The sequence below is a fragment of the Mus pahari genome, chromosome 14 (genome assembly GCF_900095145.1).
Source record: "Mus pahari chromosome 14, PAHARI_EIJ_v1.1, whole genome shotgun sequence".
Taxonomy (NCBI): Eukaryota; Metazoa; Chordata; class Mammalia; order Rodentia; family Muridae; genus Mus; species Mus pahari.
The window spans coordinates 87,135,395-87,152,449 of NC_034603.1; the positions used below are offsets into that span (position 1 = coordinate 87,135,395).

The 17,055-nt window shown below is 54.9% G+C and overlaps 1 protein-coding gene across 6 annotated transcripts in view; it reads left to right on the forward strand.

The window, feature by feature from the left end:
* Positions 1–17,055, forward strand: part of Baiap2 (BAI1 associated protein 2) — a 64,235-nt gene that overhangs the window by 43,902 nt on the left and 3,278 nt on the right. For 3 of the 6 annotated variants that reach the window (XM_021211613.2, XM_021211615.2, XM_029546686.1), the window contains exons 7-13: positions 7,480–7,632; positions 10,301–10,525; positions 10,667–10,868; positions 11,259–11,460; positions 12,453–12,521; positions 13,003–13,165; positions 14,613–14,647. In XM_021211613.2, coding sequence (XP_021067272.1) covers positions 7,480–7,632; positions 10,301–10,525; positions 10,667–10,868; positions 11,259–11,460; positions 12,453–12,521; positions 13,003–13,165; positions 14,613–14,647 — 1,049 coding nt within the window. Of the gene's footprint in view, positions 1–7,479; positions 7,633–10,300; positions 10,526–10,666; positions 10,869–11,258; positions 11,461–12,452; positions 12,522–13,002; positions 13,166–14,612; positions 14,648–15,124 lie in introns of all 6 variants that reach the window. The other 3 variants (XM_021211614.2, XM_021211616.2, XM_029546687.1) reach the window with 3 other exon arrangements.

A 17,055-nucleotide genomic window follows, 5' to 3' on the forward strand; every position in this document is an offset into this window, starting at 1 on the left:
GAATGGTTGGTGCTTGGACACTTCCTCAGCAGTGTGGGGATGCATTCTCAAAGTTCTTGGGAAGGAATTCACAGGGAGAGCCCGGGGCTGCTGAACATCAGGGGGCTGGGCCTCTGGAGCTCACGGTGACAGGCCTTCTGGGGTGCTGACCTCCCCTACTGTCTTCCTGCTTCTGGGCTTTGCTGAGGCTGGACCACTTAGGACAGTGGCCAGACCTTTGCCCCAAGTTGGACTGAGGACAACTAGCCTGTTTACTGGAAGGGTGGTCACAGAAAACCAAGGTTGTAGGAGATGGCTCGGCTTGGGGCTAGGGAGATGTGAGGTTGCCAGACAAACCAGAGGGAGGAGACAGGCGGCGGCAGCGCTGTCCAGGTTTGCAGGTGATGTCTACCTGGGCTCAGGGATGAACTGAGCCAATCACAATTAAGAACTGCTCAGAGAGCCGGGCGTGGTGGTGCACACCTTTAATCCCAGCACTCGGGAGGCAGAGGCAGGCNTCGGGAGGCAGAGGCAGGCGGATTTCTGAGTTCGAGGCCAGCCTGGTCTACAAAGTGAGTTCCAGGACAGCCAGGGCTATACAGAGAAATCCTGTCTCAAAAAAAAAAAAAAAAAAAAAGAACTGCTCAGAACTGAGCTTCCATGTTGAGAGTTCTACAGAAAACTAATTTTAATTATAGGTCAGAGAATGGGAACTTAGAAGCACTTGGGGCACTAACTGGGACGGGTGATTTTATGTGAAAAGGGAAGTTCTGAGATCCATCTCTCACAGCCCATGGGTACTGCCCTGACATGGCCTCCCCTCCAACACATTCTGTCACCACAGGGTTGCCAGGCAGGCATCGGGAAGCACCTGCACACGTGAGTCGGGAAAGGTGCTCTCCTGGGGAGCAGTGGACATGCTATGGCTGTGGTGTAGCCTCTGTCCCAAGCTCAGAAACTGAGGGATGTGGTCATCCCTTTAGGTCATCCTCTTGGAGAATGAAAAGTAAAAGCCACACTGAGGCTTTAGGGCAAACCAGACTCTCACTTTCCTCTCACGGCAGGGGAGGAGGTGCCTGTGACTCAGCCACCCTGTGGTAAGTGGGGGAAAGCAGCCCCAGTGTATGAGAGATGCCTAGATGTCTTCTGTCAGCCTTTGTCCTCCTCCCTCCCCCAGGGATGAGGTGGACCTGAGTGGTCATGCTGGCCTCTGGTAATGGTAGCAGCTAGCCGCCCAGCCAGCTGGTGTTCTGGGGACGCCTAAGCAGAGACTGGGTGGCTGTGCTGATGCCGCCCTCCCACCCTTCCACCACGTCGCTCCTGAGCAGTCCTTACCCAGCACCCTGGGTAGAGCTGGGTATGCCATTGTGCTCCAGTCTGATTTTTTTTCTGGTTTTGTCCTATTTGACTCCTCCCCCAACCTAGCTCTTATTAGAACAAGACAGGCAGGCACAGGTAGGAGGCTGTCTGCAAATGACAGTCTTCTGAGAGTGTCACGCTGCCTTTGCTTTTCCTGCTGTGTGGCTTGCCATCTCCTCCCTTAACCGGCCCTCACCCTCCAGAGTAGAGTGTGAGGAAGCGGGGCATTGGGACACATAGAAAGGGGGCCTGCCAATGCAATGCCCTTAGGTGCGTCTGTGCTTGGAGAGCAGCTTGCCTCTCCCTACCCTTGTGCTCACTCCGGGTGCTAAGGGAGAGGCAGCTGAGGCACAGCTTCATGCTGGAGCCCCAAAGGGTAAGAGCCCAGAGAAAATCAGCTGAAAGTGGCTAGGCAGGCCTCACTCCAGTCAAGGTCACTCTGAAACCAATGTGATCCTGTGGAAGGCCCTGTGGGCTCTGCCTGACCCACTGTCTGTACACGGTCCTACTGTTGGCAGAGAACATGCCAGGTTGTCTGTGCAGGAAAGCTGTCCTTGGTCCTCTCTGAAAGGACACGAAAGGGGAAGCAGGTATGGGCTGACTGTTTTACAAGAGGAAGTAGTCCATGTTCTGGGCAGGTGCCTGCCTTAGAGGGTGCTGATGCCATGTTAACTGTACTCCCACAAGGATTCCTGAGACTAGGTAACTGGGTGTCTAGTCACCGTGACACAGGGGCCGCTCCAGTGGCTTTGGCACCTCTGGAGTCTTCATTTGTGTCCCTTTGTGGGATTTGCCTGTTCTAAGGGCCTGAGAGAGGGAGAGATTCATTCTATTTAAAGGGCTGTGTAATTAACAAAGCAAACACAAAATAACCAGAGCTGAGATCTTCACAGCATATAATAGCAGAGGCTGGCCCGCCCAGAGTGTGATGTGGTGCAGGCGATGTGCCCTCACCCCAGCACACAGGGCAGAAGGTCTTGTTAGCTCTGGATTGCAGAGACAGCCAAGTACAGGCCTGGCCTCCAGTGAGGTCTCACGTGGTCAGCATCACATGGTCAGATGAGGAAGACTGCCAGGTCCTGGCCTTAAGAAGCTGCTCATGCTCTCCCGGGGAACACCTCTAAGCACACCTAGCTCCGGGCCTCCCAGAGGCAGGCCTTGCTGAGTCCACCTGGTTCCGTTGGCAGATGGCTTTGAAGATTAAGTTTCTGACACATTAACTTTCGGGGACATTTTAGTGTGTAGCAGTGCTCCTTGTAAAGGAGAATAGCCAGTCTTGCCATCTGCCAGCCTTTGATCACAGAAACACCAACCCTGTCCATCCATGGGCAACATCTGCTGTCTCCTACATTTCCCTGGGTGCCAGGCCCTTCAGACTGGAGAAGGTCTTTCCTTGGCTTCAGGTCCCCGGTGACTTCAGACAACATGGAACTCGAGGTTCTTGCTGTTCCCCCCACGCCCTCCCAGCACAGTGTAGGGCTTCTGAGTTGTCTCCCTCCTTGGGAATCATTATCCACAGTGCTAACAGTGGGACCAAGCCTCATGAACTCATTCATAAGCTGGAGGGGACCTTGGGCAGCCCAGGGGTTTGACAGTTGTGGGGGAGCCTCAGTGGTCAGTGGATTTTTCTAGAACGTCCTTTCCTGCTCTGAGTCACCGGCTGGCTCTGGAGCAGAGGAGACACACTTTCCAATCACTCTGTCTTCTGAGATTACAGGGCTTAGGCTGGGTGACTAAGTGGGAACGTTGTTTCTGTGGGTCTTAAATGCTTTCAGTTGGGCGTTTCTATAGTGCTGTCTCCATAGCACCCAGCTAAGCAAGGAGCTGTGAGGCAATGTGGGGTGGGTGGGGACAGCAGGAACCTGGCCACTGGGGGACAGGCTTCATGCCATTTTAAATGGCCCGATGCCAAGGTACTGGCAGTGCAGGCTCAGGTCATGTTCTATACTCTGCTCTCCAGAAAGTGTAGCCGTTGCACCACACTGGAGTGCTCTGCTCACTCCATGGATGAGGAGACTGGACACCTGCAGGGCTGACACCACCCATCCCCTGTCCTCTGCTGTCTCCCTTGCATGGCGACACTTCACTTGGTCCAGATTTCCAGGATCTTCCTGGTAAAATTGTGGGCTGTCTGTGAGGAGTCGGTGGCCTGGAAAAGGAGGTCAGGGAAGTCGGTTGTTATTCCTAGACAGAAGTGGCAGCCACATGTCACTGGCAGCCGCGTGTCACTGGCAGGCTTCGCTGTGCTGCTGCCTGCTGCCGTAGGACCAGCGCTGGAGCTTGCCTTCTCCCAGGTCAGGCTGAAGCTGATGATGCCAGCCCAGGCTGGTATGTGGTCCAGGGCTCTTCCTGCCCCACCCCCACCTGGGGATTTTAAAGTCCCTCTAAGTGCACTGCTCTGATGCTCTGCCCCCTCCCCCTTTCATGGACCACCCCTAGGTGCACAGGTGTGACCTGTGAGGTTACATTTATTCCTGGGGGTGCATAAGTAAATGGAGATCTTAAAAATAAAATGCCACGCCCTCCTAACTCACAGGCTGCCAGACCCTGCTAATGAGGCCGGGTCCCACACCGGTGCCCTGCACCCCAGGGAGCTGAAAGCCTCTGTAAAGGTAATGTGCAGCCTACAAACCCAGAAACTGCTGCTGGTGGGCTGGTTTCAGGCCTCAGTTTGGAAGGTGCTGTTCTCAGGGCAAGGAGACCCAGGGGGCCTCGTGGCCTGGTTTATACTGATGTCCTAGGTGACCGTTCCAAGTGGTGCCTCTTTTCTGAAGTCCCGAGATAGCGAAACGATGCAGATTATCATTGGCACCTTTCTTCTCTCCCCTGTCACAGCTCTCAGCTCTCCTTGTAAGACTCTGCTGCTGAGCCTTGGCTGCTGCTGTCTTTGAGAAGTCTCTGGAAGCGGGCAGTGGCCAAGGGTCCACCCTAGCCTTCAGAACCTTGACTGTTCTTAGCTGGCCACCAAGCTGAGGCGTGTGTGTGTGTGTGTGTGTGTGTGTGTGTGTGTGTGTGTCCCTGTGCCAGAGGAACAGGAGTCATAGGAAGAACTACTCAGCCCTGAAGGCCAGAGTGCCCCAGTACCAGACAGTTGATGGCCTGCGATGGCGTGAGTGGGACCTGAGAGGCCAGTGCTAAGCCCTATAGGATGACTGGCAGGTGTGTTCCTCTCCTGGAGAACAGCCCACTCCTTCCTGACCCAGAGTACGCCTGCTCCTCGTCCCACCACTCTTCTCTAAAGCCTGGGAAGGAGCTCACACCCAGGCTGAGCCTCCTCCAAGACTCTCCGGAGTCCTCCCAGCACAGCTCCTGTGGGGGCAACAAGACTCATGCCCCACCCCCTACTTCCCAGAGGACCCTGGAGTGCAGGGGAGGTTCAGGGAGCAGGAAGCCCTGGTAGGCGCATGTTGCATAACCGAAGGAAAAGTACTTGACGCTTTGGAGGAGAGAGAAGAGGATCAGAGAGGGAGGAGGGAACGGCCCCCTCCACCATCACAGCAGCAGAACCCACTGTCAGGCCGGAATGCCACTCTCACCTGCTATTTTGACTTCTCTTGTTACAATAATTGTCTTGAGTCCCACCTGGCGGACCTTATGGCTGGGCTAATGCTGCCACTTAAGAGGACCAAGACCTTTTCTCAGGCCTTTTCAGACTGGTCCTGTCAGTGGGGAGGGCAGGAGTTTAGTGTGGTGCTGCAGGGCAGAAGCAGCAATCTGCGTAGATTTGGTGGCAAGGGTGTGCGTATGGCAGGCCTTGACCTTGGAGAGATTGGTGCTGGCTGGTAGGCAGAGTTGGCACCGATAGCCTCGGTGGAGACCAGCCCCCACCCAGCTGGGCTTCCCCCTCTTCTGTCCCTCCAGCTGAGCCTTGTGTGGGGAGATGCTAAGGGAACAGCCTGCTCCAACCCCCTCTGCCGCCCACAGCTCAGCCGCCCACCCACGCTGAGTCAGAGCTCCGAGAGGTGGCTGTGAGTCAGCTGTGAGCACCCTGGCAGCTCAGGCCTGCCCCCTGCTGGAAGATGGTCGCCTTAGGAAGCGCTTCTGCAACAGCTGCTCCTGGGTCGTGTGGCTGGCTGAGCGCTCTGCTCCAGGCTGGTGGGAGTTCAGCCTAAGAGGGGTGGGCGCAGGAGATGCACTAGAGAGGTGTCTGCCTATACCTGGATGTGAATAGACCCTTCCTTGGCATTTTGGCAGTTTGATTATCATAGTAAGGTTTAGCTATGAAAACCAAGTTCCACACACATTCTTATAGCATAGCTCTGCCCAGTGGTTTCTGTTGGTGTGGATGGCTTCTACCTATTGGTTGAGGCTTTCTTTCGAATTGTGAACTACATATAACTGATACAAGTCACTGCCATGGACCACCCCAGCTGGGTATGGAGGTCCCTGGAATGTGGGTTCTTGAGGCAGGTGGGTAAGGATAAACAGTGACAAACAGAAACAAACAGGCAGGAGCATTCTCTTAGGTTGGTTGGTTTACAAATGGCAAGGACTCAAGGATCCTAGGTGACCCACTTTCCCTATATCGCTGAGGAGACCCTCAGGAGTGCTGGGAACGCTGGTGTGCAGCACATACCTCTGTGCCGGGCTGGGATGGAGCCTAGGGCATCTCCTGTGCTATGCAGGCGTCTACCACTGAGCTATACACTTCTAGTCTAGAATGCCTATCCTCATGGTATGTGTCAGCACTTCCACCCATCCCCAAAATCCCTTTGTTTTTACAGTTTGTGACTATCCCACTAAATGTCACCTGATACCACCTTCTCCCTGGTCCCTGGACTCTCTGAGCCCCCACCCCTCTGTCTTGGCACATTCAGAATAGATGTCAGGTCTGGAGCTTTGGGCTGGTCCTGGGCTTTTTGACAAGAACCTTCCTGGGTAGGTTATGTTTCCCCCAGGAAGCTCAAGAGCAGTTGGGACGAGACAGCTGTTGGTGTCCAGAGAAGTACCTGTGACCGCGGGGGCTTCCAAGGGATTGCGTCTTTAGATGGGGCTTAGGGAAGGCAGTGCTCTCAGAATTCTATGGAATCATTTGACCACATACCTCTCTTGAGCCCAGAGTATCTTGAGGATTGAGGGGGCTCTCAAGGCCACCCAGACTGGATACCTGGGTGAAACCCAATAACCCAGATGAAAAGGCGAGGGATAGGTTCATGCTCTGGTGAGGACCCCTCACCAGGCACATGCTATCCCAGGAATAGTGATCCATATGTCATTGATGAAGGCCTCTCTTCACCTGCATATAGTATCCATGGAACAATAAAAGGCTTGCTCACCTGTCCCGCTCCCCACGTCCTCAGCAGTGGATGCCCATGCTCTCTCTCCAGCAGCAGGCTTCCCTGGGTCTCCTCAGTCAGTTCTCTTGAGACCATTCTGTAGCTGCTGGAGCTACGACTCTGAGGCAAGAGAAACTGTAGGTGACAGGAGCCTCAGTGGAGCCGGGGCATGGGAGCGTACTGCAGGAGCCCCCCCGCCCCTCTCACGCTGACATTTCTATGCTGCACAGAGCTAAAGCCTGGAAAGGGTGGCCTGCCACTGGTACCTTTCCTTCCCCTTCTCAGGAAGAAGTCCAAGGAATGCTGGGATTGATGGCTCACGCTTGTAATGCCAGCATGACAGGCAGAGACAGGAAGATTACCTCATGCTCAGGGCATAACTAAGTTTTATAGTTCAGAGTTAACCTGCCTACATGGAGGCTCAGAAATATATTTGTATGGGGACTGGGGAGGTGGCTCAGTGGATAAAGCACTTGCCATAGAAGTGTAAGGACCATAGTTCTGATCCCTAGCACCCACATAAACGCCAGATAAAGCATGGCAGCAAGTACCTGTTGTCCCAGCACTTGGGAGGTGGAGACGGCTCCCCAGGGCAAGCTACGCTCTAGGTTCCACGAGCTCCAGGTTCTGTGGCAGACCCTGCTTCAGTGGAAAGTGACCAAGGAAAGCACCAGTGTTGGTTTTTGGCTCCATGCACACGCTTCCCTGTTCACAGTGCATGTCTGTAAGCCTGAAACCCTTCCACCTAGGTCCTCCATGGGACAAGCTCATGGGCAGGCCTGCAGGGATGGGTGGATATGTTGCCTAAACCCAAGCAGGATGTGCCGTGTGCTCACTGACCGTTCCCTCTGTATCCTGCCCCCAGTACATCGATGCCATCAGCAATAAGCAGGGCGAGCTGGAGAACTACGTGTCTGATGGCTACAAGACGGCTCTCACTGAGGAGCGCAGGAGGTTCTGCTTCCTGGTGGAAAAGCAGTGCGCTGTGGCCAAGAACTCTGCTGCTTACCATTCCAAGGTGAGCTAGGCCTGCGGGCTGCCGGGCCTTCCTGCTCAGTGCAGGCGGGAACTAGCTGTTCACAGAGCCAGACTATGTGAGTGTCTGAGCTCCCAGAGTGGACACTAAAAGTGGGACAGGCATCCTTGAACTCCTCAGACTGAGGAACAGAATTCTAGAGGAAGAATTGCCAGGTCAAAGGGCATGACATTTTAAAGGCCTACACTAGAAATTGCTGGATGATTTAGGAGACTGTCCACTGAGGACAGTCCAGGCATGGGCTCTGGGAATTCTTAAATCACCATCGGTTTTTCTGCTTTAGCTGAGGTCTGATGGCATTCTAGGCAGGGAGTAACACAGTCCCCTGGGCTCTGGAAGGGTTGGCTTTCCACCTTCCTCAGTCCTGACCATGCCCATCTGAACACCTGGTGGCCTGTGGGCTAGTGGGTCTACAAGCCATGATACTGGTGACTTCTACCCTCTAAGGCTGGACCATGTCACCAGACGTCTGGACCTTCCTGGCATAAAGTCTATTGGCTGCCATAGTTTGGCTGCCCCTGTGAAACTGGCCATTTCATCCCACGCCACGCCTCCTAGCAGCTGTGGGGTCCTACCTAGCTCCCAAGTCGTCCTCTTCACTGCTCCAGGTGCCTTCTTCTCAACCAGAGCTGGTCACACGGTGTCCTCAGAGTCCTTCCTTGCCCCCACTCGATTTCTGGTGCCATGAAGCACTAGGCTTGTGGTGGCTCATTGAGTCTGCCATTCCTGGTCCCTCTGTGACCCCTGAGAAACCAACCCCTTTCCACCAAGTCTAGTGAGTGCTCCCTACTAAACACCTCCCCCCCATGCTTCCTCTCTCTGCCCTCTTCCATCACAGGACACACACATGTGCATGCGTGTACACACACACACACATACACACACACTTCCTGGGAAGTGCCACAGTACAGGACCTGGCCCATCCTTGCTGAACAAAGGAAGTTCCTGTGAAGAGCTGTGTCCTCCAGGGTGGTCTGCTGTGAGCCCTGCTTGTGTGGCTCGGGCTTAGGGCATGCAGAGGGCTCCCATAACCTGGGATCGGGATGATAAACTCTTGCTAAGAACATGTTGGGGTGAATAGAGCCTGTCATTCACAGCATCTGTAGGAGCTGAGGTGGGGTCAGATTGTGTCCCACAGAATATTCAAGAGCGTAGATGTAATCAGTCAATGCAGCCAAACATTAAGACCATTTTCATATCCTTGTGAGTGAATGTGGTCTAGAGATTGGCACCATATACGCCGTCATGTCCTTCCCACTGTCATGTATGTTCACACACATATGACCTAGAGTACCATACACGATGTCATATGTGTTCACGCAGCACCATACACACTGACATGTGTCCTTCCCACCATCGTGTGTGTTCACATACACACACACACACACACGTAACCTAGAGCATCATACACACTGGTATACATCCTTCCCACTGTCACACACACACACACACACACACACACACATACACACACACGTGCGCGCGCGCGACCTAGAGCCTCTGCTCCATATCAGGAAAACAAAAGCCCAGAGGCTTCTTTCTTACCTGGTAGTTAACTGACTGAGTACACTTGCCCGCACAGTGCTTTGAGACTGGCAGTCGTAACTGTGCCCCTAGTGGGGACCAGCTTAGTGTCAGGTCTGGGAAGAAAAGCTCTGACCTCCCTAAGTGGGCAGCTGGCCATGCTGCTGCATACAGACACTGAAGACAGTCCTTGATGCCGGCCTACAAATGTGGCCATCTCAGGACCCTCTACAGCACTGCAGACCCACTGTCCAATGGCTGGCAGGGGCAGGGGCTACCCTACCTGTGCTCAGATGCCAGGCACAGCTGCCCTGCCCATTTGGGTTTTTGACTTAATTCAAATAGTCACAAGATCCTAAAAGTAGAACTCTGTATCATGTCTGTGCTCCCTCATCTGGTGAACACTTTTTTTGGAGGGGGTGGGGGAAGACAGGGGTTCTCTCTGTAGCCCCGGCTGTCCTGGAACTCAATCTATGGACCAGACTGGCCTTGAACTCAGAGATCCGCCTGCCTCTGCCTCTGAGTGCTGGGATTAAAGGCGTGCACCACCACTGCCCGGCTCCCTGTGTGTACTCTGTGCTCATTGGATTTGGCTGTGCCTGAGACAGGCCTTCATGTGCCCCAGAGGCAAGCCAAGCTCTTCCCTGTAGAGGTGGATCCAAGTGGCAAACATTCTCCAACAGAGGCCACGTCTGCACATCTCCAGCCTCCTGGTCGGACCATGCCTCGATGGCTGTGTCCTGTCTCCAATGTTAACCCCTCTCTCACCTCTTTCCTTGCCACTGTGTACTTTTGCCCACAAAGGAGCTGCCTATCCTGGGGCTGGCTGTGTGAGCCCTCATTTCTTTATTCTGTAGGCCCCTGGGGAAGCACCACCAGAACAGCCTCCTTGGTCTGATCTCACCCTGATGCTCTCACAGCGACCTAGCACCTAAGTGCTCTTTAGCAAGTATCGCTTTTTGAGATGCAAGGCCTCTGGTTGAAGAACCCTTGATGAACAACACTGGGACCAAGCAAGGCCACACACATGCACGGCAGTGATGCTCAGGGAGACACCTATGGACTGTGCCCCACAGGACCCCGTGCTGCTCCTGACACCCTTCTTGTCCTGTGTCTTCCACTCCAGGGCAAGGAGTTGCTGGCCCAGAAGCTGCCTCTGTGGCAGCAAGCCTGTGCCGACCCCAACAAGATCCCAGACCGTGCTGTCCAGCTGATGCAGCAGATGGCCAACAGCAATGGCTCCATCCTTCCAAGTGCCCTGTCAGCCTCCAAGTCCAACCTGGTCATCTCAGACCCCATTCCCGGAGCCAAGCCCTTGCCAGTGCCACCTGAGCTGGCACCATTTGTGGGGGTGAGTCCTGGGGCTTTAGAAGCTTAGGGGGTGCTCCCTTTCCTTGGGGTGGTAGCATGCTCTCCAAAGGGCAAGCCCAATGCGCTGAGCCCAGGCCCAAGCTGGCTCCCAGCGACGCCCTGCCCCTGCCTCTTCCTCCAGCGGATGTCTGCTCAGGAGAATGTACCTGTCATGAATGGCGTCGCAGGCCCGGACAGCGAGGACTACAACCCCTGGGCTGACCGAAAGGCTGCCCAGCCCAAATCCCTGTCTCCCCCGCAGTCTCAAAGCAAGCTGAGCGACTCGTACTCCAACACACTCCCCGTGCGCAAGAGCGTGACCCCGAAGAACAGCTATGCCACCAGTAAGGGTGCTAGGCTGAGAAGCCAAGGCTTGTGAGTGCGTGTGCGTGCACATGGTTATGCAAGTATGTCTGTAGGTATATATACGGATACGTGTTTCTGCATGGTATATGCGTGCATATGCCTATGTGCATGTCTACAAATACCTGTTAATGGTATGTGCCTGGGTATGTAATGCATGTGTGAGCATGTAGTGTGTATCGATTTGGAGTGTGGCACGGTGGAATGAGACCAGGACCCTGTCTTCAGCAAACAGACAGGCGAGAGGGTGGAGGGGCTTCAGTTGATCATGGGCAGCTCCTGTGTTTGCGCCATGACTGTTGTTAATACCTGTATCCCGGCTCCGTCTGCCGTGGACAGCCCTCTCATGTACACACCCGTTGTCTCGGCAGCTGAGAACAAGACACTGCCACGTTCAAGCTCCATGGCAGCTGGCCTAGAACGTAACGGCCGCATGCGGGTCAAGGCCATTTTCTCCCACGCGGCCGGTGACAATAGCACTCTGCTGAGCTTCAAGGAGGGCGACCTCATCACGCTGCTAGTGCCTGAGGCCCGTGACGGCTGGCACTATGGGGAGAGTGAGAAGACCAAGATGTGAGCACCCACCCGCAGAGAAAGTCTGAAGCAGCCTGCCCTCTTCTGAAAGCACGAGGGAGTGGCAGCACACTCAGACGCGCTCGCAAAGTCACAGGCTCTCCTAGTGGGAAACCTGGGCAGGAGAGGCAGGGACGCACGATGCCACAGAGCTCCGCCTTCTCCCCGCTAGCCCAGTCTTCATGGCAACCAAGCCACAGGCCACTACGTGTGTCTCTCGGTGCTTGATCATTCTTTGCTGTTATTTGGCACAGGCACAGTGTTGTAAATGCATATTCGCTGTGGCATACTTGGCTATTTCCAAGATGAGGGCCTGTGGTTTCCCTGGCAGAGCAGACTTGACCAACCCACCCCACCCCCACACATACCAAACTCTCCTATAGGTCTAAATAGCCTTCAGCAATGTCACCAAGTCTCAGGGCCACCCAGCTCTGCCTAACTTAATACCTATTACAAGATATGGGGTGAACAGCCAGTCTTGGTGCCACTTGGAGGCACCCCTCACCCCGTCCCCAAAAGAAAAAAACCCAGTAGTTTTTATCTAGGTGTGTCTTCTGCTCATGTGGCTAAGCAGCTATGGCCGAGATGAAGTATAAACTGAGCTTTGCTGTGGCCCAGCAGGGAGCCTCAAAAAAAAAAAAAAAAAGTCCCTGAAGGATAGGAGGCTGTCTCTGTCCCTGTCCCTGTGGTCTCCTGGTCTTGGAGCTCTGACCATCATGGTAGTGAGCTATGTGTCAAGTGAGGAACAGGTTGTCAGACCATGACTCCACCAGGCAGGGCAGCTGGACTGCCTCAGCCTCAGGACACATCCACGTCATTGGGCCCAGCCACATCATTGGGCTCTCTGGAACGAACATGAGCACCTATCCTTCCATATATGGATTAGGACAGGCTGGGGAGCTGGGGAGACTTGGGATCTGACAGGCTCCTGTCCTGCATCTGGAGGGCCTATGCAATGGATCCAAGAGTCTCACCTAGGACCTTTCTTCTAGGCGGGGCTGGTTCCCCTTCTCCTACACTCGGGTCCTGGACAGTGATGGAAGTGACAGATTGCATATGAGGTAAGCATACTGGCTAGAGCTGAGACCCCTGGGCACAAAACTGGGCAGAATTTCCAGTTCTTTCTCTGCCCCTCAGAGCCATCTCATAGGCCCTACTGCATGCTTGAGACTGTGTAGAAGGGTGTGGAAGGTGGGTCCCAAGAGCCCTGGGAATGCTGGGAAGAATGCAGGTGGAATGTGGGACAGTTGTTAGCCAGCCCATCATGATTGGCTGCCTATCCACTGCCTACCTCCTGGAGCAGGGTTGGAAGGACCCTGTCACAGGGCTTCAGCAGCCAGCATTTGGCAGTTTCGTCCTGGTGTGTCTGTATGTACTGCTCAGGAACCTGGCAGGGAGGTTAGACAGGAATGTAAGGTCACTGGTTGCTGATAGCAGCCCGATGGAGTGAGTGAAGCGTGAGATAGGAGACTGAGCGTCTGCAGAGGACACTGGCCGTGTGTTAGACCGTCCGGCCTGCCACTGAGCCTCTCCGCCCCGCAGCCTGCAGCAAGGCAAGAGCAGCAGCACAGGCAACCTTCTGGACAAGGACGACCTGGCTCTGCCCCCGCCTGACTACGGCACGTCCTCCCGGGCATTCCCCACCCAGACGGCCGGCACGTTCAAGCAAAGGCCCTACAGCGTGGCAGTTCCCGCCTTCTCTCAGGTGAGTCCTGGGGCTGGGATGGGGCTGCATGGAGGAAACATGAGGCTGGCTGACAGGGCTTGTGACAGAGGCTCCATGGCTTGAGACTTTTAGCCTCACACCTTACCAGACTGGGTCTGCTCACAACCTTTCTGTTAGGTAGGGTCTGGGGACTTGGGCATAGGTGGCCTGTGGGTCATCCTAAATACCCACTACCACCCAGGGCCAAGGAAACCAGAAACTCCTTTCCCAAGAGCAACAGGGTGCTTGGTCACATCCAGCTGGTAGCATGAGCTGCTGCGGCCCAGACCTTTTTAGTCCGTGTAAGGCCATAGGTGGCTGACTGCAGCCGTAGGCCCTGGGGATAGTCCCTGGCAAACTCCTGTCAAGTAGTACTCAGGGCATCCTGCTTCCCTTGGGCTTTGAGTGCAGGACAGAGCTGCAGGGGTGACGAGTGGCTCCCATACACCTGGGACTTAAACATGAAGGGTGAAGCCGGGTGTGGTGGCGCACGCCTTTAATCCCAGCACTCGGGAGGCAGAGGCAGGCGGATTTCTGAGTTTGAGGCCAACCTGGTCTACAGAGTGAGTTCCAGGACAGCCAGAGCTATACAGAGAAACCCTGTCTCGGAATATATATATATATATATGAATATGAATGAAGGGTGTTGTCTGTTCTGCCCTTGAGGTCCTTGGCTCTAGTCCTAGGGCGGGGCCTGTACCTGCACATAGAGAGAGAAAGAGAACTCACCATTACTAAGTCTTGGGCCAGCTGAGGGCCAGCATGGTGCCCCAGTATCTGAGGAGGCTCGTTGACTGTATGACCCAAGCATGTGCACTCACTCATGTTGGGGGCAGGCAAGATCCTGCCTTTGGCTATCCCATCCGTCCTGACCTAGAGGGGTGGCGAAGCTTTGTACGTGCTGCCTCCAGGCCACCTGCAGTTCAGCCAGTGTGAGTGGGACTTGGGGGCTTGAGTCTAGGGAGGTCTAGATGGCAAGGATCCTTGGCTTCAGAGCCACACTGGAGCTGGGGCTCAGAGCGTGTGGTGGCAGGGGTGCCCAGACTTTTCTGGTCAGAGCTATGGGCCTTGGGTACATGCCAGCCTCTGGGCAGTGATTGGTTCGAGGAGGCATTTAAAGTGGCATCATAAAGTGGTGTATCCTGTATGTACAGAGAGCACACATGATCCAGCCTACCCTGGCCAGATGGGAGGTGTCCTTGTTAGTGTGAGAGGACAGTCACCACATCCGTGTCACCAGTCTCTGGAGAGGTCCCCAACCACTGTGACCAAAGAGAGGATAGAGAGTTGGTGCGGAAGGAACCACCTTCCTGGGGAGTCCAGCCTAGACCTCCACAGGGGCAGGGCCATCTTTATGAGAACTGTACTAGAACTTACTTACACTGTCAGTGAGCGTGTGGCTCTTAGTCTCCGGTGCCCAACTTGATTGCTCTGCCTTTGTCCCCAGGGTCTGGATGACTACGGGGCACGGTCTGTGAGCAGGTAAGAGGCTTTAGGCTTCACTGGGACTGTGGGTGGGTGGCCACAGACTTGGCTAGGGTAACCTCTCCCTTGGGACCTAGCTCTTCTTACTTTGGGAACCTTGACCCTAAGCCTGTCACCAGAGCTGGACCCACCCACCCACCCATCCTGGGCTCCTGCTTTGCTCTTAGTACAGTGAGCCCCTCCTCCATCCTGCTGGGTCTTGGTGTCTTGGCCTGTTCTGTTCATCCCAGCAGGCAGGGCAGGGATGAGGAGGGTTGTCAGCCACCTCTAGGTCTTTTCTCCCTAGAGCCAGGTAGATCCTCACCAAGGGCTGTGGCTGCTGCCCGCTGAGCACAGCCTTGTTCTGGGTTCATCATCCTCCCAGAGGTCAGGTAGCCTGGCTGGCCAGGGCTCTGCCGGGTGGCGGGCGGGCCTGCTGCCCCTGGCCGGCAGTGGGCATGCATCTGGGCAGCTGTCCTGTGCTTTGTTCCACAGTGGCAGTGGCACGCTGGTGTCCACAGTGTGAGGACGCTGACCCCAGGCAGCTGCTCTGAAGAGCTCCCCCCAGTCTCCATCGGTTCCCCTCCTCAGCTCTCGTTGGTTTGTTCTTGGGTTGTTTTCCCACCCGCTCCTGCCTTTTTGTTGGTGATCCCAGACTCTGAAATCCCCCAGGGTCCATGGTGCTGCTCTCTGCGCCCCTGCGCTCATGCCCCCAGCAGGTGTCCCCAGCCTTGAGCAGTAACTGCCAGGTGGGGGCCTGCTGGCTGAGTGGCAAAGCAGCGTCCGTCCGCACCTGCTGCCCTAGCCCTGTGGTGTTCACGACGCACATCCCTTTTCTAAGGCTGGCCATGAGCCAGGGCTAGAGTTTGAAGAAAAAGAAAAAAATCTTTAAAAAAGAAAAAAAAAAGAAAAAAGAAAAACAGGAAAAAGGACTATTTTTTTTTCCTAAAAACAAAAACAGATCTGCATGGACTCCGGTGTACGTACTGTTATTCTGCATCTGATCCCCAGAGTGCTGGCGTCTTCTAGAACAGGACAGGACTTAGGGTCCTGGGGGGATCAAGCCCAGGGACCTTGACCCGCCTCAGGCCCCTTCCAAGGGCTGCACCAAGAAAAGGGGCCTGGGCACTTGGGAGCCTCCTGAGGAAGCCGACCACTCCTGTGATGGAGGCTGCAGCCCCAGCCAGGCCCTGCCCACCCCACAAGCCAGGCACTAGGCTTCTTCCTCAGCAGATACTGCTGGGCAGGCGTGTGTAGACCAGAGTGCGGCGTCCCGGCACAGGGTGGCGTTAGCTCATGCAGTGCCCTGGTGGGAGCTGGAGGCAAGAGCAGGTGCTGCCCGGCCACATGCAAACATTCCAAAGACCTCAAAACAAAGTCCACCCACCCGTCCACACACACACACCTTTGGGGAATCATTCTATGACCAGCCTTTGAGAGAGTCGCGGCGCAGAGGGTCCAGCCAGCCAGTCAGGGCCGGGGGAGAAGCAGGCTCTGATCCAGTTCCTCCTAAGCACTCTCCTCTTGTGTGTCTTGGTAACTTTAGAAGCAGGCACACTGGACTCAGTGGCTACTGGTTTTGTCTCTTCACACACTGAATTCTGGGCAGCGGAGCCCGAGGCCCAGTGGGCTCAGCCCTACAGCTGGCAGAAGCCCTTGGGAAGCTGCGGACGTGCCTCTGATGTGGTTAGCAAAACCCAGCAAGCCTGCTGGGGACTAGGGCCTGGCTGGTCCAGTCTGACAGCAGCTCAGACACAGACAGATCCTGTTTTATATTTAAGGAAAACACAGCCAGAACTGGACCTGTGTAAAGAACTTTCTGTGTTGTTCTAATTTTGCTAAAAGATTTCAAATCCAGGGGATTCCATGTGCAATGGATGAATGTAGACACAAAACAGCAAACTTGTAAGAAGATGTAAAGTGCTAAAAAATATTTTTTCCTTTTTTCTTTCCTTTTTTTTAAAATCTGAACTGTGCCCTGTAATGCGGTCAACTGTTGGAATAAAGGCTTTATTTATTGCACTGAGCTGGTCTGTGCCTCCGTCCAACTCTCTGGCATGTGTTGGGGCTGTGTAGGCCAAGCCACGCCTCAGGGCACCCCAACTTTCGGCCCACCTTCAGCCTCTTAGCTCACCTGCAGATCATTCCAGGTCATTGCCAAGACCTGTCTAGGCTTGCAGACAGTGCAAGCCCAGATGGTTCTGATGGTGACACCCAGGTGGCCTGCCACCCTGGCTGAGAAAGCAGGGCCTAGAAGGGTTTGGTGCAGACTCCAGCAAGAGTGAGCCCTCTAGTCCCCATTCCCCACCCAGCAGAGAGGTGTGTTCAAGGACCCTTCCCAGCAGGTGTCCATCCTGCCCGGCCTTCTGCCTCCCGGTGTCCATAGGTACCCGTCGGCTGCTCTAGCTTTACCAATAAGCCTTGTG